The 24,379-nt window shown below is 39.4% G+C and overlaps 4 protein-coding genes and 1 pseudogene across 4 annotated transcripts; all 5 read right to left on the bottom strand.

Moving 5' to 3' along the window:
- Positions 1-1,914: 1,914 nt before the first annotated feature.
- Positions 1,915-6,107, bottom strand: LOC144464260 (uncharacterized). Its single transcript, XM_078170605.1, has 2 exons — positions 5,846-6,107; positions 1,915-5,701 (listed from the first exon to the last, which is right to left on the bottom strand). The coding sequence occupies exons 1-2, from the start codon at positions 6,015-6,017 to the stop codon at positions 3,789-3,791; spliced, it is 2,085 nt and encodes a 694-aa protein (XP_078026731.1). The 5' UTR covers positions 6,018-6,107; the 3' UTR covers positions 1,915-3,788.
- A 330-nt stretch (positions 6,108-6,437) lies between these two features.
- On the bottom strand, positions 6,438-9,080 carry LOC117252515 (uncharacterized). The gene is made up of 2 exons (XM_033619500.2): positions 8,807-9,080; positions 6,438-8,662 (listed from the first exon to the last, which is right to left on the bottom strand). The coding sequence occupies exons 1-2, from the start codon at positions 8,976-8,978 to the stop codon at positions 7,083-7,085; spliced, it is 1,752 nt and encodes a 583-aa protein (XP_033475391.2). The 5' UTR covers positions 8,979-9,080; the 3' UTR covers positions 6,438-7,082.
- A 3,282-nt stretch (positions 9,081-12,362) lies between these two features.
- Positions 12,363-13,798, bottom strand: LOC144464261 (uncharacterized; annotated as a pseudogene).
- Positions 13,799-14,686: 888 nt separating this feature from the next.
- LOC117252514 (uncharacterized) lies at positions 14,687-17,528 on the bottom strand. The gene is made up of 2 exons (XM_033619499.2): positions 17,244-17,528; positions 14,687-17,099 (listed from the first exon to the last, which is right to left on the bottom strand). Exons 1-2 carry the CDS (start codon positions 17,413-17,415, stop codon positions 15,517-15,519), a joined length of 1,755 nt encoding a protein of 584 aa, XP_033475390.2. The 5' UTR covers positions 17,416-17,528; the 3' UTR covers positions 14,687-15,516.
- A 3,721-nt stretch (positions 17,529-21,249) lies between these two features.
- On the bottom strand, positions 21,250-24,255 carry LOC117252516 (uncharacterized). Its single transcript, XM_033619501.2, has 2 exons — positions 23,968-24,255; positions 21,250-23,823 (listed from the first exon to the last, which is right to left on the bottom strand). The coding sequence occupies exons 1-2, from the start codon at positions 24,137-24,139 to the stop codon at positions 22,253-22,255; spliced, it is 1,743 nt and encodes a 580-aa protein (XP_033475392.2). The 5' UTR covers positions 24,140-24,255; the 3' UTR covers positions 21,250-22,252.
- Between the last annotated feature and the right edge of the window lie 124 nt (positions 24,256-24,379).

Here is a 24,379-nt window from a genome sequence, read left to right as displayed (position 1 = left end):
GCACAATGAATTAAAATAACATACACTGAAAAGTATTGTTCACCATGTCTCCAGTTGCTGGGGGGCCATCACGATAAGAGTACACATGCATAATATGATGTTACTTCCACTACAGAAGAGACTTGATGATCACTAAAATTAGGTGGGAAAAAATGTTGATGTATTGATATCGGTATCAGCTAAATGAGTTACTATATCGGCATATCGGATATCTGCAAAATATCCAATATCGTGCATTCCTGTAAAGGGACACATATCATGCCTCTGTAAGGTCCTTTCCATAATGTTGTCAATCCACTTATTATAATAATAATGTCTGTGACAAACACAAGCACTTTTATTGGATGTAAACTGACATCACACAATTGCCCATATTGATTACATTGCAGCCTTTTTCACCTCTGCATCCGCAGCCCTCTTGCTCAATATTGGACCAATTTAAAAAACAAAAATATGGGAAAATAAAGTCCAGGTTGAAAAATAAATTAGTTTCCCTCTAAAAGCACGTAGTTTGAGCTCTCTCAGCAGCAGCAGTCAGTCGCTATTTAATTACAAATTAAATTAATTAATTAATTAATATTCTGCGCTATGATGTTAATACCGTCTTCTGAACCTATAATGCCACAACTGGCCCCACTGTCAATACAGGGGACTTTAATCCTGGACAAAAAATGTAACAATAACTTTATAAGAAACTGCCTTACTGGAATACTATTCCCCGGCAGACAAAACAAAAATGATATCCTACATAAATTTGATTTAAAAAAAAATCAACTAAGAACAATGTACCTACCCCCAAAATGAAAGAAACACACTTCAAAATCAAGAACGACATTTATCCCTCTAAAGAATTACTTAGACTACGTTTTAATATGGATGACAATATATGCACACTTTGTGAAAGTGACATTGAAACTACGGACCATATATTTTTCTCATGTGGTATAATACAAACATTCTGGCTTAATATTCACAAATGGATCAAACAAAAAATCTCATTGTTTCCTGCTTCTTTCTCTAGAGATGATATTCCACAACAATACTGAAATCATCTCCCAAATGTATTGTCTTCATGAGTGAATTTCAAATGTACATGAAATCTTTAAAACTTCAAAAAGGAATAAAAGCACAAAAATTAGGCCATATATTTTAAAAAATGTCCCCACTGAACTGGATAACTGAAACTGATCTGAATTCCCCCTTGTGAAATCAGTGATTATTTGTCTTGTTATTTTACCGTATTCAATTAATTATATGTATTTTATTGATATGTTTATTTTAATTTTACTTCAATCCGTTCTGAATTACTACATTGAAGCACCCAACGTGTATGTTATATTTTGAGATGATTTGCTTAGGTTGATGCTCCCTTGGCAATCTCTTTATACTGTTGCAATTAATGTACAATGGAAGTTGCCACATTTGTTTATTTTTGTACGTTTTCAATAAAGCATTGAAAAAAAAAAGAAGTCTTCCGTCTACTGCGGAAGCGCTGCTTTGTTTACTTCCCCTGGGTGTCGCACTGACCTTCCGGCAGTCGATTCATCCGTTTTCATTTCAGGTAACATATCTCTCTCTTTTAATTTCCATGGGATTTTTTCCCCCCAATTTTTCCCCAAGGCTCTCGGTCCTCTCCTGAATAAAGAGCTGCTGATCAGTGATAACCTCCTCCACCTTACAGACATGTTGCTGTGGAGGCTCTGGAGGGACAGACAACAAAAATAACAAGATACTGTGTATATAGATATGAGAGCAAATAATGCCAAAATAAATTAAGAACTGAGTTATTTATAATGAAAAATCCCCAATTCTATGTCATTAAAATGAGTAGGTTTTACATACCTATCCTGTGTAACTTTATTTCAGGTTTCCAAACGATGTCCAACAGCCTGCGCAGACGTCTTGAAAAAGCAAAATCCAAGGCAACTCTTCTCTGGTGCAAAACATGTTTTGGCCATGCTCACTGGCCTTCATCAGGGCAGTGAGCATGGCCAAAACATGGTGGTGTTTTTAATGTTCATCATGAACTAGCCATTGAATAAAGGCCTTTGAACTTTAGTACCAGAGAAGAGTTGCCTTGGATTTTGCTTTTTCAAGATGTACTGCACTTCCTGACCAAAGAGCACCTTCCTGGTTACCATGATACTGCAACCCACGAGCGCTTCGTCTGCTGCTGTCTTCAAGTCTGCGCTGACGGTTGATCTCTTCTTCATACTCGACGACAGTTTTTGTAAAAACTCTGAATATTTCTTCAGCAGCAGCAGTTAGTCTCTGTTTGAAAAACTCTCTCAAATACTCAACTGAAGACATTGTTGTTTAATTACCAATCAAATCATTATCTGCGCTAGTTTAATAGTACTGTGCCACAAACTACATCAATACACACATGCAGCTAATGCTTCTGGCTCTTGTGTTGTTTACTTCCGCTGGATGTCACACTGAGAAGTTCCGACAGTGGAAATGAGCTCGTTTTTCATTCCGCTTTCACTTTAAGGTTTTTTTAATTCATTGTGCACAAGTTCATTTATAGAAAGAAACGTAGACAGACAACAAAAAAGAAAAACAGAAGTAGACAAGAAAAAAAATCACATTTTATAAAGTCAGGGTTTGTGTTATATGCATCATATTATAATCACTTAGTAACTTGAAGGTCTTCATGGCTTTTTTGTTTTTGACATTGGATAAGATGGTGGCATATTGTTGGAACGCATTAATAAAGTGCAGGAAAGTTGGTTTGGTTTCTGACCACTTTTATTACAAATTAAGAATTTTCCAAAAATAATAAAAGTTGTATATTACACTTGTTATTTTTAATCTTGACTAAAATATAGCATTGCATCAGACATATTTATCTGAACACTTATCTGAAATGTCTTTATTATAAAGATGGCAGCATCAATCCAAAACATTCTGTATATATACACAAGAACAAAAAAAGAAAAGAGAAATACTCTCTTTTTACAGTCCACAGAAATCACATTTATAATGAAAATCCAGGCTGAATCTTTCAAACAAACTTTACTATGTAAATTCTTTGTAATTTCTTGAAAGATACTTCCTTAATCTTGTTATTTGTACAGTATTTATTACACATTTTCCATGTGTTTTCACACTTGGCTTAGCCCCATCCTATCTATCTGAGCTTGTTCAGCTTCACACGCCAGCCAGAGCACTGAGATCAAACAACCAGCTGCTGCTGGCCTGTCCCAGAACTAAACTGAAAAGCAAAGGTGACAGAGCCTTTTCCGTTGTGGCGCCAAATTTATGGAATAATAAAAACCTACCTCTTTTCGCTTGCCGTCACCTCAAGTTGAGACAGACATGTCTTTTATAGCTTTTATTTGTATTTAACCTTTACTCTAGTGTTGAAGGGTGTTGTTTTATTGTCTTAACCTATTGTTGATTTTATTGATAACTTATGTTGTTTTTGCTATTCATTCATTCATTTATTTATATTTGGAAGAACTGTACAACACTTTTGTCAACTGAGGTTGTTTTAAATGTGCTATATCAATAAATTTGACTTGACATAATATCATCACATGAAGAAGACAAAAACACCTTGATGAAGGAACAGTAACATGACTTATTGTGTTCCTAATATTTTTGTTAGACCACTTCTATTTTAATATATACTTCCACCAATATGAAGAAGAAAGTTTGGTTATTGTCTCTGCACTTAACTGAAATGTTTTTGCAGTATTTTGAGGTAAATAATTTAAATAAAACATATTAGCAGGGGTAGAACTTGAAACAGGCAACCCACCTGTGTGGGTTTCAACAGTAATTTACTTGTCTGTGTGCACATTTTTATGCCCTTTCAGTTCAGTCGCTGTGACAAATCTTTTCCCACAGGTCTTGCAAAGGTGCGGCTTTTCACCAGTGTGGGCTCTCCTCATGTGGTCTGTCAAGTGACTACTACACCTGAAAATTTTCTCACATATTTCACAAGCATATGGCTTCTCACCAGTGTGTGTTCTCATGTGGACCAAAAAACTACTACGAAATCCAAAACCCTTTCCACAGGTTTTGCAAGTATATGGCTTTTCACCAGTGTGTGTTCTCATGTGGGCCATAAAATTATTGTTAGAACCAAAACCCTTTCCACAGGTTTTGCAAGTATATGGCTTTTCACCAGTGTGTGTTCTCATGTGGGCCATTAAATTATTGTTAGAACCAAAACCCTTTCCACAGGTTTTGCAATTATATGGCTTTTCACCAGTGTGTGTTCTCATGTGGGCCATTAAATTATTGTTAGATCCAAAACCCTTTCCACAGGTTTTACAAGTATATGGCTTCTCACCAGTGTGTGTTCTCAGGTGGACCAACAAGTTACTGTTACATCCAAAACCTTTTCCACAGGTTTTGCAAGTATATGGCTTCTCACCAGTGTGTGTTCTCATGTGGACCAACAAACTATAATTTAATCCAAAACCTTTTCCACAGGTTTTGCAAGTATATGGCTTCTCACCAGTGTGTGTTCTCATGTGGACCAACAAACTATAATTTAATCTAAAACCTTTTCCACAGGTTTTGCAAGTATAAGGCTTCTCACCAGTGTGTGTCCTCATGTGGACCAACAAACTACTATTTAATCCAAAACCTTTTCCACAGGTTTTGCAAGTATATGGCTTTTCAACAGTGTGTGCTTTCATGTGGACCAACAAGTTACTGTTACATCCAAAACCTTTTCCACAGATTTTACAAGTATATGGCGTCTCACCAGTGTGTGCTCTCATGTGGACTGACAAGGACCTTTTATGTCTGAAATCTTTTCCACATGTTTTGCAAGAATAAGGCGTTTCACCTGAGTGGATTCTTGTGTGGCTAATTAAGTCTTGACTATATGTGAAATGTTTGCCGCATGTTTGGCAAGTATATGGCTTCTCACCTGTGTGGATTCTCATATGTCTATTCAATCGTGACATGACACAGAATTCTTTCCCACAGGTCTTGCAAACATACAACTCAGCTGTGTGGAGTCTCATGTGGGCTGACAAGGATGTTTTAAGTCTGAAAACTATTCCACATGTTTTGCAAATATACGGCTTCTCACCTGAGTGGATTCTCATGTGATCGATTAAGTATTGATTTTGTGCAAAACCTTTCCCACATAATTTGCAAAACAACGGCTTCTCACTTGAGTGGCTTCTCAGGTGTCTCTCCAGTGATGACTTATACTGGAAATCTTTCCCACATGTGTCACATTTTAAAGACTTTTTACCTGTGCGAGAATTGCAGCGACTTCTGCTTTTATGGTGTCTTTCCTTTAGTTCTGCCTCTGCATCTCTAGTTGGTCCTGAGTCTCCATGCTTACCCCCTTTCTGCTCTTTGCTCTCAGCCTCATGAGGATTGTGAAAGAGGACCTGGTGGTCACTGTGTGCTTCTGACAGCACAGAACTTATAACTGGCATGTTGGCTACAGACTCTTTCTCTGCTTCACCAAAAGTATCATCAGAGTCCAGAGTCTGATTTTCACCGTGGTCACTTTCCTCATGAGTAGGAGTCAATATAAAGGTATCAGCCTCCTCCTTCATTTCAAGCTGCTCTCTCTCCTGACTGGTGCAGAGTTCCTCCTGTTCCTCTTTAATCTGCGCGGGCTCTGGGTCCTCTTGGTCCAGACTGGGGATCCTCTCCTGAATACAGAGCTGCTGGTCTGTGAGAGCCTCCTCCTCCTTACACACATGTTGCTGTGGGAGCTCTGGAGAGACAAAGAACACGAGGGATAAGATACTGCTGTGATTGTAGAGATGCGAGCAAATTAATGCCACAATAAATGAAAATGGATTGTTTATAAATAGAGGTCCCCCGTTTGTTGTCATTAAAATTAGTAGGTTTTACATACCTATCCTGTGTAACTTTATTTCAGGTTTCCAAACGACGTCCAACAGTCTGCGCTGACGGTTGATCTCTTCCTCGTACTCGACGATAGTTTTTGTAAAAACTCCGAATATTTCTTCAGCAGCAGCAGTTAGTCTCTCTTTGACAAACTCTCTCAAATACTCTACTGAAGACATTGTTGTTTGATTACTAATCAAATCATTAACGGCGCTTCTATGAAACTACCGTCCGCCAGCTACATCAACACACACATGCAGCTAACGCTTCCGGCGCTTGTGTTATTTACTTCCGCTGGATGTCACACTGAGAAGTTCCGAAAGTGGAAATGAGCTCGTTTTTCATTCCGCTTTCACTTGAAGTTTTTTTTAATTCATTGTGCACAAGTTCATTCACAAAAAGAAACGTAAACAGACAACAAAAAGAAAAAAATAATAGACAAGAAAAAAAATCACATTTTATAAAGTCAGAGTTTGTGTTATATGCATCATATTATAATCACTTAATAACTTGAAGGTCTTCATGGCTTTTTTGTTTTTGACATTGGATAGAATGGTGACATATTGTTGGAATGCATTAATAAAGTGCAGCAAAGTTGGTTTGGTTTCTGACCACTTTTATTACAAATTAAGAGTTTTCCAAAAATGATACAAGTTGTGTATTACACGTGTTATTTTTAATCTTGTCTAAAATATAGCATTGCATCAGACATATTTATCTGAACACTTATCTGAAATGTCTTTATTATAAAGATGGCAGCATCAATCCAAAACATTCTGGTATATATACACAAGAACAAAAAAAAAAGAAAAGAGAAATACTCTCTTTTTTACAGTCCACAGAAATCACATTTATAATGAAAATCCAGGCTGAATCTTTCAAACACAAACTTTACTGTGTAAATTCTTTGTAATTTACTGAAAGATACTTCCTTAATCTTGTTATTTGTGCAGTATTTATCACACATTTTCCATTTGTTTTCACACTTTATACATCACATGAAGAAGACAAAAACACCTTGATGAAGGAACAGTAACATGACTTACTGTGTTCCTAATATTTTTGTTAGAGCACTTCTATTTTAATATATACTTCCACCAATATAAAGAAGAAAGTTTGGTTATTGTATCTGCACTTAACTGAAATGTTTTTGCAGTATTTTGAGGTAAATAATTTAAATAAAACATATTAGCAGGGGTAGAACTTGAAACAGGTAACCCACCTGTGTGGGTTTCAACAGAAAACTACTTGTCTGTGTGCACATTTTTATGATGCCCCTTCAGTTCAGTCGCTGTGACAAATCTTTTCCCACAGGTCTTGCAAAGGTGCGGCTTTTCACCAGTGTGGGCTCTCCTCATGTGGTCTGTCAAGTGACTACTACACCTGAAAATTTTTTCACATATATCACAAGCATATGGCTTCTCACCAGTGTGTGTTCTCATGTGGACCAACAAACTACTACTAAATCCAAAACCCTTTCCACAGGTTTTGCAAGTATATGGCTTTTCACCAGTGTGTGTTCTCATGTGGATCGACAATCTACTACTAAGTCCAAAACCCTTTCCACAGGTTTTGCAAGTATATGGCTTCTCACCAGTGTGTGATCTCATGTGGGCCATTAAATTATTGTTACATCCAAAACCCTTTCCACAGGTTTTGCAAGTATAAGGCTTCTCACCAGTGTGTGTTCTCATGTGGACCAACAAACTACTATTTAATCCAAAACCTTTTCCACAGGTTTTGCAAGTATATGGCTTCTCACCAGTGTGTGTTCTCATGTGGACCAACAAGTTACTGTTACATCCAAAACCTTTTCCACAGATTTTACAAGTATATGGCGTCTCACCAGTGTGTGCTCTCATGTGGACTGACAAGGACCTTTTATGTCTGAAATCTTTTCCACATGTTTTGCAAGAATAAGGCGTTTCACCTGAGTGGATTCTTGTGTGGCTAATTAAGTCTTGACTATATGTGAAATGTTTGCCGCATGTTTGGCAAGTATATGGCTTCTCACCTGTGTGGATTCTCATATGTCTATTCAATCGTGACATGACACAGAATTCTTTCCCACAGGTCTTGCAAACATACAACTCACCTGTGTGGAGTCTCATGTGGGCCGACAAGGATGTTTTAAGTCTGAAAACTATTCCACATGTTTTGCAAATATACGGCTTCTCACCTGAGTGGATTCTCATGTGATCGATTAAGTATTGATTTTGTGCAAAACCTTTCCCACATAATTTGCAAAACAACGGCTTCTCACTTGAGTGGACTCTCAGGTGTCTCTCCAGTGATGACTTATACTGGAAATCTTTCCCACATGTGTCACATTTTAAAGACTTTTTACCTGTGCGAATATTACAGTGACTTCTGCTTTTATGGTGTCTTTCCTTTGGTTCTGCCTCTGCATCTCTAGTTGGTCCTGAGTCTCCATGCTTGCCTCCTTTCTGCTCTTTGCTCTCAGCCTCATGAGAATTGTGAAAGAGGACCTGGTGGTCACTGTGCGCTTCTGACAGCACAGAACTTATAACTGGCATGTTGGCTACAGACTCTTTCTCTGCTCTACCAAAAGTATCATCAGAGTCCAGAGTCTGATTTTCACTGGGGTCACTTTCCTCATGAGTAGGAGTCAATATAAAGGTATCAGCCTCCTCCTTCAGTTCAAGGTGCTCTCGCTCCTGACTGGTGCAGAGTTCCTCCTGTTCCTCTTTAATCTGTGGAGGCTCTGGGTCCTCTTGGTCCAGACTGGAGGTCCTCTCCTGAATACAGAGCTGCTGGTCTGTGAGAGCCTCCTCGTCCTTACACACATGTTGCTGTGGGAGCTCTGGAGGGACAAAGAACATGAGGGATAAGATACTGCTGTGATTGTAGAAATGCGAGCAAATTAATGCCACTATAAATGAAAATGGATTATCTATAAATAGAAGTCCTCCGTTTGTTGTCATTAAAATTAGTAGGTTTTACATACCTATCCTGTGTAACTTTATTTCAGGTTTCCAAACGACGTCCAACAGTCTGCGCTGACGGTTGATCTCTTCCTCGTACTCGACGATAGTTTTTGTAAAAACTCCGAATATTTCTTCAGCAGCAGCAGTTAGTCTCTCTTTGACAAACTCTCTCAAATACTCTACTGAAGACATTGTTGTTTAATTACAAATTAAATCATTATCGGCGCTTCTATGATACTACTGTCTGCCAACCGCTTCAACACAAACATGCAGCTAACGCTTCCCCCGCTTGTGTTGTTTACTTCCGCTGGATGTCACACTGAGAAGTTCCGACAGTGGGAATGAGCTCGTTTTTCATTCCGCTTTCACTTAATTTTTTTTAAATTCATTGTGCACAAGTTCATTTATAAAAAGAAACGTAGACAGACAACAAAAATGAAAAATTAAGAAGACAAGAAAAAAAAATCACATTTTATGATGTCAGAGTTTGTGGTGTAACACGCCCACAAAAATATCACCTACAGGACGCGAACCATGGCAGAAAAATGGCTACATCGCCGCAAGACCAAACACCGCAAAAGTTAGTAAAGGACGGGGGATCCGAGAAGATGGCGGCGATGTCGGGAGCCCTTTAAGACGTCTCCTGTTAATTTGGACTCCAACTGCAAATTTACGCCTTAACAGAAACCAAATCAAAATAAGCTCGTTAATTAAGTTATTGACTAAAAGCAAGATACAGTTTGAAGCTATAGATGCGTATCTAAGATGCCAACAAAAAAAAAAGAAAAGAAAACTCCAGTGGTGAAACAACTTGGTGAGTTTGCTTCCAGCAAAAATCTGCAAACAAAAGATGAGCGGCCAAGGGAAAAAGGGAGCTAAAAGAAAAGGCATGGATCCGAGCACACCGAAAAGTAAGTCAAGTGAACACAATTATGCAGAGCAAACGGCAGAGATGAGCATGGATTGTGCACTTGATGTTGAAACAGAGCTCATCCCTCTACAAGGTACCCCCGTTAACAGCCCGGCCGCCAAGAAAGTTTTCAGCGGGAAACCAGAGTCCTCCATGTATGACCTGCAAATGACCATCCTGAATACGATAAACGACAGAGCGGATGAACTGGCACAAATGATCAACAGCAACACTTCAGACATCAAAGATCCGAAATATTCTCTGGAGTTTGCCCACGGAGAAATTAGTGACATCAAAACAGAAAATGCTGTGCTGAAAAAACAATGTGAGAAACATCAGATGGAAATAAAGTCACTGCAGGAGCAAGTCACAGAGGCTGAACGGTATAAGACCCACCGAGCATTTTTCGGTGTAAAAGACGTCTAATAGACGTCTAATGGTCCTTAGACGTCTGGGCTAAAATCAGTCTACCACTGGTCTAAAAATGAAAGTTTTTTAGCCATCTAAGCTTAGACTAGCCGTCTAAAAGATGACTACGTCTATACGCCTCGTCTAATCTTTTTACATTTAAATAACCGCTAATATACGTCTATTTATAGACGTCTAAAGTTAGATGATTGCCAGACGTTTATTTTTATACCAAATGTATACGCCTCGTCTAATCTTAGACGTTTAAATAACTGCTAATGAACGTCTATTTATAGACGTCCAAATTTAGACGTTTGCCAGACGTTTATTTTTATACCAAATGTATACGCCTCGTCTAATCTTAGACGTTTAAATAACTGCTAATGAACGTCTAGACGTCTAAATTTAGACCTCGTCTAAATTTAGACTATAAATAGACGTTGATGCGCTGGGGAAATTGACTCAACATAATGCAGCAAGTATTGACGCTTTGAAAGAAAACATAGAGAAATTCAAGACATGAAAAAAGATGTAACCACTGTGAAGACGGTAACTATTGACCATGAGAGGAGAATCTCTGAGTTAGAGGACAAGGTGAATGATGCTGATCGTTACCAGAGACGCTGGAATCTGAGGCTTTACGGACTTCCAGAGCAAGAAGGAGAAGACGTCAAGCAGCGGGTGATGGACATCTGCCGGGCAATTGCTCCAGAGGTCAGGGTCCCTTTCCATCTCCACATCGACGTCAGCCACCAGGTAGGAATGAGGACCGGAGACAAGGTACGACCAGTCATCACACGTTTCATCTCCAGAGCAACTGAAGAGATGGTATGGAAAAGTGCCAAGAACTCAGACTATCATGTCCAGAAAACTTAGATTTGGAGAAGATCTGACTACAAGAGATAAAAAGACTAGAATCAAACTTTGGCCCCACATTGAGGAAACGCGCAAGGAGGGGACAAAGGCCTTCTTTCAGGGGGTCAAGTCCATAATTGACAGGAAAGAGCTGCAGTATGATGGATGACAGCATGACACTATAGCTGTCTTGAGGTGACTATTTAAGGTATAACACTGGTAACTTTATTTTGATAGTAGGTGCTGAAAATCTTTTTTTTTTCTCTTTGTTTTTTGTTTATTGTCTCTGTGAGTGTGTGAGTGACACTGTCCTTATCACTGTGCTCATTGAATATTAGGGGTATCAGAGACAATTTGAAAAGGAAAGCCGTCTTTCTGTTTTGCGAAAAATTTAAGGCGATTTCTGTTTTTTACAAGAGACTCATGCATAAGTGGCTGATTATAAGTTTTGGAAGAATCAATAGGGAGATGACATCTGGATGGCTTACGGCAGCAATAACTCTGCAGGTGTGGCTATTTTAAAGGGGAAATTTAAAGGTAAAATCTTAGAGTAAAATGCATGTGTTTAGTAGATGGGGCATTTTGGTTGGAAAAGTTATGGACACTATTTTTATTTTGATAAATATTTATGGTATAAATAACAGTTCCAGAAACCAAGCCTTATTTCATGAAGTGGAGAAAGAAATCTGCACATTTCTAACAACTTTTCCCAATGCAAAATTAATCCTTGGAGGAGACTGGAACTCTATTAAAAACCCAATGTTAGACTGTACACCACTGCGTCCTGTGAGAGCTAACAATAATGCAGAATTTGACAATTTATGATTTAATTTAAACTGTCTTGATATCTGGAGACATAGGAATCCCGACAAATGTCACTTCACATGGGAAACTAAAAGATATGAGCAAACAGTCAAGAATAGATTTCTGGTTAATATCTACAGAATTAGAGAAATATGTAATGGATGTCCACATTAAACCATCTGTACTCACAGATCACAAACTTATTTACATCTCAGTAAATCTTGATAACACAATGAAAGGCAGAAGAATGAATATAAGTTACTGGAAATTTAGTCTCTATATACAGACTCCACATTCAGTAAGATGGTGATATATTGTCAGAACTCATTAATAAGACGAATTAAGAAGTTTCCAAAAATAATAAAAGTTGTATGATAAACGTGTTATTTTTAATCTTGACTAAAATATAGCATTGCATCAGACATATTTATTTGAACATTTATCTGAAATGTCTCTTTTATAAAGTTGGCAGCATCGATCCAAAACATTCTGGTATATATAAACAAGAACAAAAAAAGAAAAGAGAAATACTCTCTTTTTACAGTCCACAGAAATCACATTTATAATGAAAATCCAGGCTGAAACTTTCAAACACAAACTTTACAGTGTAAATTCTTTGTAATTTATTGAAACATACTTCCTTAATCATGTTATTTGTACAGTATTTATTACACATTTTCCATGTGTTTTCACACTTTATATCATCACATGAAGAAGACAAAAACACCTTGATGAAGGAACAGTAACATGACTTATTGTGTTCCTAATGTTTTTGTTAGACCACTTCTATTTTAATATATACTTCCACCAATATAAAGAGGAAAGTTTGGTTATTGTCTCTGCACTTAACTGAAATGTTTTTGCAGTATTTTGAGGTAAATAATTTAAATAAAACATATTAGGGGTAACCCACCTGTTTGGGTTTCAACAGTAATTTACTTGTCTGTGTGCACATTTTTATGCCCTTTCAGTTCAGTCGCTGTGACAAATCTTTTTCCACAGGTCTTGCAAAGGTGCGGCTTTTCACCAGTGTGGGCTCTCCTCATGTGGTCTGTCAAGTGACTACTACACCTGAATTTTTTCTCACATGCTTCACAAGCATATGGCTTCTCACCAGTGTGTGTTCTCATGTGGGCCAACAAATTACTACTAAGTACAAAACCCTTTCCACAGGTCTTGCATGTATATGGCTTCTCACCAGTGTGAGTTCTCATGTGGGCCAACAAACTATAAGCCCAAAACCCTTTCCAAAGGTTTTACAAGCATATGGCTTCTCACCTGTGTGTGTTTTCACATGAACCAACAAGTGACTGTTTTGTCCAAAACCCTTTCCACAGGTCATACAAGTATATGGCTTCTCATCAATGTGTGTCCTCATGTGGGCCAACAAATGACTGCTTTGTCCAAAACCCTTTCCACATGTTTTGCAAATATATGTCTTCCCACATGTGTGGACTCTCAGGTATTTCTCCAGTGATGATTTATGCCTAAATCTTTCCCATGTGTCACATTTTAAAGCCTTTTTACATGCGCGAATATTACAGTGACTTCTGCTTTTATGGTGTCTTTCCTTTAGCTCTGCCTCTGTATCTCTAGTTGGTCCTGAGTCTCCATGCTTGTCTCCTTTCTGCTCTTTGCTCTCAGCCTCATGAGGATTGTGAAAGAGCAGCTGATGGTCACTGTGTGCTTCTGATACTACAGAGCTTATAACTGGCATGTTGGCTACAGACTCTTTCTCTGCCGTACTAAGAGTATCATCAGAGTTGAAGTCCAGAGTCTGATCTTCACCGTGGTCACTTTCCTCATGAGTAGGAGTTGACATAAAGGTATCAGCCTCCTCCTTCAGTTCAAGCTGCTCTCCCTCCTGACTGGTGCAGAGTTCCTCCTGTTCCCCGGTCCTCTTGGTGCAGACTGGAGGTCCTCTCCTAAATACAGAGCTGCGGATCAGTGAGAACCTCCTCCACCTTACAGGCATTCTTGCTGTGGGAGCTCTGGAGGGACAGACAACATGAACAAGATACTGTGTATATAGAAATGAGAGCAAATAATGCCAAAATAAATTAAGAATTGAGTTATTTATAATAAAATTTCCCCAATTCTATGCAATTAAAATTAGTAGGTTTTACATACCTATCTTGTGTAACTTTATTTCAGGTTTCCAAACGATGTCCAACAGTCTGCGCTGACGGTTGATCTCTTCTTCATACTCGACGAGAGTTTTTGTAAAAACTCTGAATATTTCTTCAGCAGCAGCAGTTAGTCTCTGTTGGAAAAACTCTCTCAAATACTCAATTGAAGACATTGTTGTTAAATTACCAATCAAATCATTATCTGCGCTAGTTTAATAGTACTGTGCCACAAACTACATCAACACACACATGCAGCTAACGCTTCCGGTGCTTGTGTTGTTTACTTTTGCAGGATGTCACACTGAGAAGTTCCGACAGTGGACATGAGCTCGTTTTTCATTCTGCTTTCATTTTAAGGTTTTTTTAATTCATTGTGCACAAGCTCATTTATAGAAAGAAACGTAGACAGACAACAAAAAAGAAAAACAGAAGTAGACAAGAAAAAAATCACATTTTATAAAGTCAGAGTTTGTGTTATATGCATCATATTATAATCACTTAGTAACTTGAAGGTCTTCATGGCTTTTTTGTTTTTAAAATATATTTTTTGGGGCATTTTTACCCTTTAATGGATAGGACAGACAAGCATGAAGGGGGGGAGAGAGAGAGAGGGAGTGATATGCAGCAAAGGGCCACAGGCTGGAGTTGAGCCCGGGCCGCTGCAGCAACAGCCTTGTACATGGGGCGCCTGCTCTACCACTAAGCCACAGATGCCCCGTGACTTTTTTGTTTTTGACATTGGATAAGATGATGGCATATTGTTGGAATGCATTAATAAAGTGCAGCAAAGTTGGTTTGGTTTCTGATCACTTTTTATTACGAATTAAGAGTTTTCCAAAAATAATAAAAGTTGTATATTACACGTGTTACTTTTAATCTTGACTAAAATATAGCATTGCATCAGACATATTTATCTGAACATTTATCTGAAATGTCTTTATTATGAAGATGGCAGCATCAGTCCAAAACATTCTGGTATATATACACAAGAACAAAAAAAGAAAAAAAAAGAAAAGAGAAATACTCTCTTTTTACAGTCCACAGGAATCACATTTATAATGAAAATCCAGGCTGAATCTTTCAAACACAAACTTTACTGTGTAAATTCTTTGTAATTTCTTGAAAGATACTTCCTTAATCTTATTATTTGTACAGTATTTACCACACATTTTCCATGTGTTTTCACACTTAATATCATCACATGAAGAAGACAAAAACACCTTGATGAAGGAACAGTAACATGACTTACTGTGTTCCTAATATTTTTGTTAGAGCACTTCTATTTTAATATATACTTCCACCAATATAAAGAGGAAAGTTTGGTTATTGTCTCTGCACTTAACTGAAATGTTTTTGCAGTATTCTGAGGTAAATAATTTAAATAAAACATATTAGCAGGGGTAGAACTTGAAACAGGTAACCTACCTGTGTGGGTTTCAACAGAAATTTACTTGTCTGTGTGCACATTTTTATGCCCTTTAGTTTTTGGACTGTCAAAAGTTACTACTATACCTGAATATTTTCTCTCATATTTCACAAGTGTATGGTTTCTCACCTGTGTGGATTGTCATATGTCTTTCCAATTGTGACATGACACAGAATATTTTCCCACAGGTTTGCAAGCCTACGACTTCTCACCTGTGTGTATTCTCATGTGGACCAACAAACTACTTTTAAACCTGAAACTTTTCCCACAGGAGTTGCAAGTATATGGCTTCTCACCAGTGTGTAATCTCCTGTGGACCAACAAACTACTTTTAAACCTGAAAATTTTCCCACAGGATTCGCAAGTATATGGCTTCTCACCAGTGTGTGATCTCATGTGGGCCATTAAATTATTGTTACGTCCAAAACCCTTTCCACAGGTTTTGCAAGTAAAAGGCTTCTCACCTGTGTGTGATCTCATGTGGACCAACAAACTACCGTTACATCCAAAACTTTTTCCACAGATTTTACAAGTGTAAGGCTTCTCACCTGTGTGTGTTCTCATGTGGGCCAACATACTACTGCTTTGTACAAAACCCTTTCCACAGGTTTTACAAGTATATGGCTTCTCACCTGTGTGTATTCTCATGTGAGCCAAAAAATTACCGTTACATCCAAAACCTTTTCCACAGATTTTACAAGTAAAAGGCTTCTCACCTGTGTGTGTTCTCACGTGGACCAACAAACTACCATTACATCCAAAACCTTTTCCACAGATTTTACAAGTATAAGGCTTCTCACCTGTGTGTGTTCTCATGTGAACCAACAAAGTACTGCTTTGTCCAAAACCCTTTCCACAGATTTTACAAGTATAAGGCTTCTCACCTGTGTGTGTTCTCATGTGGACCAACAAATTACTGCTTTGTCCAAAACCCTTTCCACAGATTTTACAAGTATAAGGCTTCTCACCTGTGTGTGTTCTCATGTGGACCAACAAACTACTGCTTTGTCCAAAACCCTTTCCACAGATTTTACAAGTATAAGACTTCTCACCTGTGTGTGTTCTCATGTGGGCCAAATAGGCATTACTAAATCTGAAATTTTCTCCACATGTTTTGCAAGTGTATGGCTTCTCACCTGAGTGGCATTTCATGTGGCCGGTCAACTGAGAATTCTGCTTGAAACCTCTCCCACATTGTTTGCACGTAAACAGCTTCTCACTTGTGTGGACTCTCAGGTGTCTCTCCAGTGATGACTTATACTGGAAATCTTTCCCACACGTGTCACATTTTAAAGACTTTTTACCTGTGCGAATATTACAGTGACTTCTGCTTTTATGGTGTCTTTCCTTTAGTTCTGCCTCTGCATGTCTAGTTGGTCCTGAGTCTCCATGCTTGCCTCCTTTCTGCTCTTTGCTCTCAGCCTCATGAGGATTGTGAAAGAGGACCTGGTGGTCACTGTGTGCTTCTGACAGCACAGAACTTATAACTGGCATGTTGGCTACAGACTCTTTCTCTGCTTCACCAAAAGTATCATCAGAGTCCAGAGTCTGATCTTCACCGTGGTCACTTTCCTCATGAGTAGGAGTTGACATAAAGGTATCAGCCTCCTCCTTCTGTTCAAGCTGCTCTCCCTCCTGACTGGTGCAGAGTTCCTCCTGTTCCTCTTTAATCTGTGCGGGCTCTGGGTCCTCTTGGTCCAGACTGGGGATCCTCTCCTGAATACAGAGCTGCTGGTCTGTGAGAGCCTCCTCCTCCTTACACACATTTTGCTGTGGGAGCTCTGGAGAGACAAAGAACACGAGGGATAAGATACTACTGTGACTGTAGAGATGCGAGCAAATTAATGCCACTATAAATGAAAATGGCTTATTTATAAATAGAAGTCCTCCGTTTGTTGTCATTAAAATTAGTAGGTTTTACATACCTATCCTGTGTAACTTTATTTCAGGTTTCAAAACGACGTCCAACAGTCTGCGCTGACGGTTGATCTCTTCCTCGTACTCGACGATAGTTTTTGTAAAAACTCCGAATATTTCTTCAGCAGCAGCAGTTAGTCTCTCTTTGACAAACTCTCTCAAATACTCTACTGAAGACATTGTTATTTAATTACTAATAAAGTAATTATACGCAAAGATTATTACGCATCGATCTGAATATCGTCTTCCCGCTTATTGAAGAACACACACATGCAGCCAACGCTACTGACGCTTTTATTGTTTACTTCCGGTTATGTCACACTGAAGGTCCGGTAGCAGAAGTGAGCTCGTCTTGTCGTTCCGTTCTCATTAAACACAAAATATATTTATCTTTTAATTTCTCGGGGGAAATTTGGTTATTTTCTATTAACCACTAGGTCTAAATTTAACTGTTGTCTTTTCGGAGCATTTCACAGACAATAACTTAAAATAAAAGCATATTTGCTGGGGTAGGAGACTTTATCATAGGTAAGTCAATGCAGAACACATTGTAAAATTACTCACCACATTCAATGTGTTAGTCAATATATTAAGTTACTGTACTGCAGTATCAGCAAAACATAATTTAAAGTATTGCACGTGAAAGATTTTATACATATAACTGAAGTTATCATGTGTAAATAGCATTTATGTAGGTGCTGGCTGATGTGGGGCCATTTTTTTAAACAGTTCTCATACATATGGATAGTTTAAAGGAGCTATATGTAAGAAATCTAAAGCAAATAGTCATAAAATCCTCCTAATATGTCACAGAGACTAAGGAATAATGTTCATATAACATACTGATCTCCCCGACAACAATATACAGCCAGAATATTCGCATTTAAAAAAATATTTTACGGTCCGCAAATCATGTTTATGTTTTGAATTTGTGTTTTGGCCTGTTGCGCCACCCACCGCCGTCTACCAGTCACACAGTCAGTAGAGTCTCAGGATCAGTTAGTTACAACTGAGCTACAGCAGCACGGCAAGCAGCGTTAGCAGTGTCCCAGTACATGGCATTAGCAGTCTCCTCAGCTGTATCCTGGCAGCGTGTTAGCAGCAGAGAAGCCAGACTTGCTTGAATGGTCCAGTCGGCTGGAAAACCGAAGATCACGGATTCGGCGTAGTATTTTGAATTTCAGTGCAGTAACCGTTTTGGCCACATTCTTACATACAGCGCCTTTAACAAAGCATTATATCTAAATGGCTCATTATAACATTTTGGATGTAAAATCCTGATCAGCTCAGTATTCAAATAAATGCATCAGACATAAAAAAGACCGTATTTGTACATGTTCTTGAACAGATAACCTACTCCATACAACTTCAAAAAAGACTGAGGAGAAAAACGGTGGAGAAAATGCTGTGTTTAACTAGCCAATGACAGAGCTCATATAATTATTGCATGTACCAAATGTAACATCCTACTTTAAATCAGGAAAATTAGCCTCAACTTTTTAAACCTCCTCCATTAATCCTGACCAAAGTCCCAACTCTATTCACAGAAATGCAGCCCCAAACCTGCAAGGAACCTCCACCATGCCTCACCGTTGTCTGCAGACACTCATTGTTGTAGCTCTCTTCAGCCCTTAAACGAAGAAAACTGCCAAATATTTCAAATTTTGACCCATCAGTCCAGAGCACTTACTGCCATTTTTCTGCACCCCAGTTCTTCTGTTTTCGTGCATAATTGAGTTGCTTGGCCTTGTTTACACGTCGGAGGTTTGGCTTCTTGACCACAATTCTTCCACGAAGACCACTTCTGGCCAGACTTCTAAGGACAACAGATGGATGTATCTGGGTCCTACTGGTTTCTACGAGTTCTGAGCTGATGGCACTGCTGGACATTCTCCGCTTTCAAAGGGAAGTAAGCATAACATGTCTTTTATCTACTGCACTAAGTTCCTTGGCTGACCACTGCATCTACGGTCCTCAACATTTCTTTATGCTTCTTCAAAAAAGCTTGACCAACACATCTTGAAACCCCAGTCTGCTTTGAAATCTTTGCCTGGGAGAGACCTCGCTGATGCAGTACAACTACCTTGTGTCTTGTTGCTGTGCTCAGTCTTGTCATGGTGTATGACCTGTGACATAAAACTGTCTTCCACAACCTCACCTTGGTAACAGACTTTGGCTGTTCCTCACCCAGTTTTAAGCCTCCTACACAGTAGGGCCGTAACGGTACATGTATTTGTGTCGAACCATTCGGTACGCGACTTTCATTTCGGCACGACCCTGTACCGAATTATTGGGCGCAGGATATTATTTTATTCTGTTCCAGTTAATGACTGTGTTATAACCTTCATATTAAATTGATGATCATCAGCACCTGTCTGGTACAACTGGGTAATCATACACCTGACTATGATCCTACAAAATCCCTGACTTTGTGCAAATGCACCTGGAAGAATTGATCCTGTTTCGAAAGCAAAGAGTGGTCACACCAAATATTGACTTGATTTCGACTTTTCTTCTGTTTGCCATGCCCTGTAGGCCTCCTTCTCCAGCCTGACGGCTCCCTTCACCTCTGGTGTCCACCACCGGGTTCGGGGATTACTGCCGCGACTGGCCCCAGCAACCTTGCATCCACAGCTCACAACAGCCACCTCGACAATGGCAGAGAGGAACAAAGCCCATTCGGACTCAATGTCCCCCTCAGCCCTCGGGACGCGGTTGAAGCTCTCCCGGAGGTGGGAGTTGAAGATCATCTTGACCGGTTCTTTTGCCAGGTGTTCCCAGCAGACCCTCACTGCTCGTTTAGGCCTGCCAGGTCTGCGCGGCGTCCTCCCCTGCCATCTGATCCAACTCACTACCAGGTGGTGATCAGTTGACAGCTCTGCTCCTCTCTTCACACGAGTGTCCAGAACATACGGCTGCAGGTCAAATGATACGACTACAAAGTCAATCATTGACCTGCGCCCTAGGCTGTCCTGGTGTCACGTGCACCGATGGACATCCTTATGTTCAAACATGGTGTTTGTTATGGCCAAACTGCGATCCGCACAGAAGTCCAATAACTGAACACCGCTCAGGTTCAGATCAGGCAAGCCGTTCCTCCCAATCACGCCCCTCCAGGTTCTTCTGTCATTGCCCATGTGAGCGTTGAAGTCCCCCAGCAGAACAATGGAATCCCCGGTCGGGGCACTATCCAGCACCCGTCCCAGGGACTCCAAAAAGGACGGGTACTCTGAACTGCTGTTCGGCACATAAGCGCAGACAACAGTCAGGACCCGTTCCCCGACCCGAAGGCGCAGGGAAGCAACCCTTTCGTCTACTGGGGTGAACCCCAACGTACAGACAGAGAGTCTAGGGGCTATCAGAAAGCCCACCCTGGCCCTCCGCCTCTCACCCGGAGCAACTCCAGCAAAGAAGAGAGTACAACCCCTCTCAAGGACTTGGGTTCCAGAGCCAGAACTATGTGTCGAGGTTAGGCCGACTATATCTAGCCGGTAACGCTCAACCTCTTCCACAAGCTCCGTCTCCTTTCCCGCCAGAGAGGTGACATTCCAGGAGACAGGAAACATTGACACACGAAGTCCAGCTCTAGGAATAAGTAGGAAATCAGGAGAACTTTAGATTTTCAGGAAATATGACCCAAGCGTGTTCACACACACATATGCACATGAACAAGCAGACGCCCATTATAAAAGCATTTGAAGGGTGATTGCTGTTTCGCTGTTTCACTGTTTAGCTGTGTAGACTAGTATGCTGTTGTATGCTGAGTTCTGCGTATGCCAAGTATATGGTTTCTCACCCTTGTGGATTCTCATGTGGCTCATCATTGCTCAAGTTTTACAGAATCTCTTCTCAAAGGTCTTGCAAGGTCTCGCTTCCAGTGCTTGTGTTGTTTACTTTTGCAGGATGTCACACTGAGAAGTTCCGACAGTGGAAATGAGCTCCTTTTTCATTCCGCTTTCACTTTAAGGTTTTTTTTATTCATTGTGCACAAGTTCATTTATAAAAAGAAACTTAGACAGACAACAAAAAAGAAAAACATAAGTAGACAAGAAAAAAATCACATTTTATAAAGTCAGAATTTGTGTTATATGCATCATATTATAATCACTTAATAACTTGAAGGTCTTCAATGCTTTTTTGTTCTTGACAGTGGATAAGATGGTGGCATATTGTTGGAACGCATTAATAAAGTGCAGGAAAGTTGGTTTGGTTTCTGACCACTTTTTATTACGAATTAAGAGTTTTCCAAAAATAATAAAAGTTGTATATTATTACATTTATCTGAAATGTCTTTATTATAAAGATGGCAGCATCGATCCAAAACATTCTGGTATATATATATATATATATACACTCTTTTTACAGTCCACAGGAATCACATTTATAATGAAAATCCAGGCTGAATCTTTCAAACACAAACTTTACTGTGTAAATTCTTTGTAATTTCTTGAAAGATACTTCCTTAATCTTATTTGTACAGTATTTACCACACATTTTCCATGTGTTTTCACACTTAATATCATCACATGAAGAAGACAAAAACACCTTGATGAAGGAACAGTAACATGACTTATTGTGTTCCTAATATTTTTGTTAGAGCACTTCTATTTTAATATACTTCCACCAATATAAAGAGGAACCTTTGGTTATTGTCTCTGCACTTAACTGAAATGTTTTTGCAGTACTCTGAGGTAAATAATTTAAATAAAACATATTAGCAGGGGTAGAACTTGAAACAGGTAACCCACCCGTGTGGGTTTCAACAGAAATTTACTTGTCTGTGTGCACATTTTTATGCCCTTTAGTTCAGTTGATGTGACAAATCTTTTCCCACAGGTCTTGCAAAGACGCAGCTTTTCACCAGTGTGGGCTCTCCTCATGTGGACTGTCAAAAGTTACCACTACAACTGAACATTTTCTCACATATTTCACAAGTGTATGGTTTCTCACCTGTGTGGATTGTCATGTCTTTCCAATTATGACATGACACAGAATATTTTCCCACAGGTTTGCAAGCCTATGGCTTCTCACCTGTGTGTGTTCTCATGTGGAACAACAAACTACTTTTAAACCTGAAAATTTTCCCACAGGATTCGCACGAATATGGCTTCTCACCAGTGTGCGATCTCATGTGGGCCATTAAATTATTGTTACGTCCAAAACCCTTTCCACAGGTTTTGCAAGTATATGGCTTATCAGCTGTGTGTAATCTCCTGTGGACCAACAAACTACTTTTAAACCTGAAAATTTTCCCACAGGATTCGCAAGTATATGGCTTTTCACCAGTGTGTGATCTCATGTGGGCCATTAAATTATTGTTACGTCCAAAACCCTTTCCACAGGTTTTGCAAGTATATGGCTTCTCACCTGTGTGTGTTCTCATGTGGACCAACAAATGACTGCTACACCCAAAACCTTTTCCACAGGTTTTACAAGTATATGGCTTCTCACCTGTGTGTATTCTCACATGGACCAACAAACTACTGTTTAATCCAAAACTTTTTCCACAGATTTTACAAGTGTAAGGCTTCTCACCTGTGTGTGTTCTCATGTGGACCAACAAACTACTGCTTTGTCCAAAACCCTTTGCACAGGTTTTACAAGTATATGGCTTCTCACCTGTGTGTGTTCTCATGTGAACCAACAAATTACCATTACATCCAAAACCTTTTCCACAGATTTTACAAGTATAAGGCTTCTCACCTGTGTGTGTTCTTATGTGGACCAACAAACTACTGTTACATCCAAAACCTTTTCCACAGATTTTACAAGTATATGGCTTCTCACCTGTGTGTGTTCTCATGTGAACCAACAAATTACCGTTACATCCAAAACCTTTTCCACAGATTTTACAAGTATAAGACTTCTCACCTGTGTGTGTTCTCATGTGGGCCAAATAGGCATTACTAAATCTGAAATTTTCTCCACATGTTTTGCAAGTGTATGGCTTCTCACCTGAGTGGCATTTCATGTGGCCGGTCAACTGAGAATTCTGCTTGAAACCTCTCCCACATTGTTTGCACGTAAACAGCTTCTCACCTGTGTGGACTCTCAGGTGTCTCTCCAGTGATGACTTATACTGGAAATCTTTCCCACATGTGTCACATTTTAAAGACTTTTTACCTGTGCTAATATTACAGTGACTTCTGCTTTTATGGTGTCTTTCCTTTAGTTCTGCCTCTGCATGTCTAGTTGGTCCTGAGTCTCCATGCTTGCCTCCTTTCTGCTCTTTGCTCTCAGCCTCATGAGGACTGTGAAAGAGGACCTGGTGGTCACTGTGTGCTTCTGACAGCACAGAACTTATAACTGGCATGTTGGCTACAGACTCTTTCTCTGCTTCACCAAAAGTATCATCAGAGTCCAGAGTCTGATCTTCACCGTGGTCACTTTCCTCATGAGTAGGAGTCAATATAAAGGTATCAGCCTCCTCCTTCAGTTCGAGCTGACTGGTGCAGAGTTCCTCCTGTTCCTCTTTAATCTGTGGAGGCTCTGGGTCCTCTTGGTCCAGACTGGGGATCCTCTCCTGAATACAGAGCTGCTGGTCTGTGAGAGCCTCCTCGTCCTTACACACATGTTGCTGTGGGAGCTCTGGAGAGACAAAGAACACGAGGGATAAGATACTACTGTGATTGTAGAGATGCGAGCAAATTAATGTCACTATAAATGAAAATGGATTATTTATAAATAGAAGACCTCCGTTTGTTGTCATTAAAATTAGTAGGTTTTACATACCTATCCTGTGTAACTTTATTTCTGGTTTCCAAACGACGTCCAACAGTCTGCGCTGACGGTTGATCTCTTCCTCGTACTCGACGATAGTTTTTGTAAAAACTCCGAATATTTCTTCAGCAGCAGCAGTTAGTCTCTCTTTGACAAACTCTCTCAAATACTCAACTGAAGACATTGTTGTTTAATTAGTAATTAACTAATTAATTTCACCTTCCAGCTTGTTTTGACTACTTCCGCTGGATGTCACACTGTGAAGATCCGGTATCGGAAGTGAGTATCTGCTCCGTTAGTTCCGCTGTGGTTCCGCCTTTCGGTTGTACACCTACAGTGACAATGAGACAAGGGAAATAAAAGAAACAATATTTTTCCTATCCAGTCCTACCGAAAGCCGAAGAAGTGCCATTTAAAATTTTGA

The sequence above is a fragment of the Epinephelus lanceolatus genome, chromosome 9, assembly GCF_041903045.1.
Source record: "Epinephelus lanceolatus isolate andai-2023 chromosome 9, ASM4190304v1, whole genome shotgun sequence".
NCBI lineage: Eukaryota > Metazoa > Chordata > Actinopteri > Perciformes > Serranidae > Epinephelus > Epinephelus lanceolatus.
This window is presented reverse-complemented; position numbering and strand designations above follow the sequence as displayed.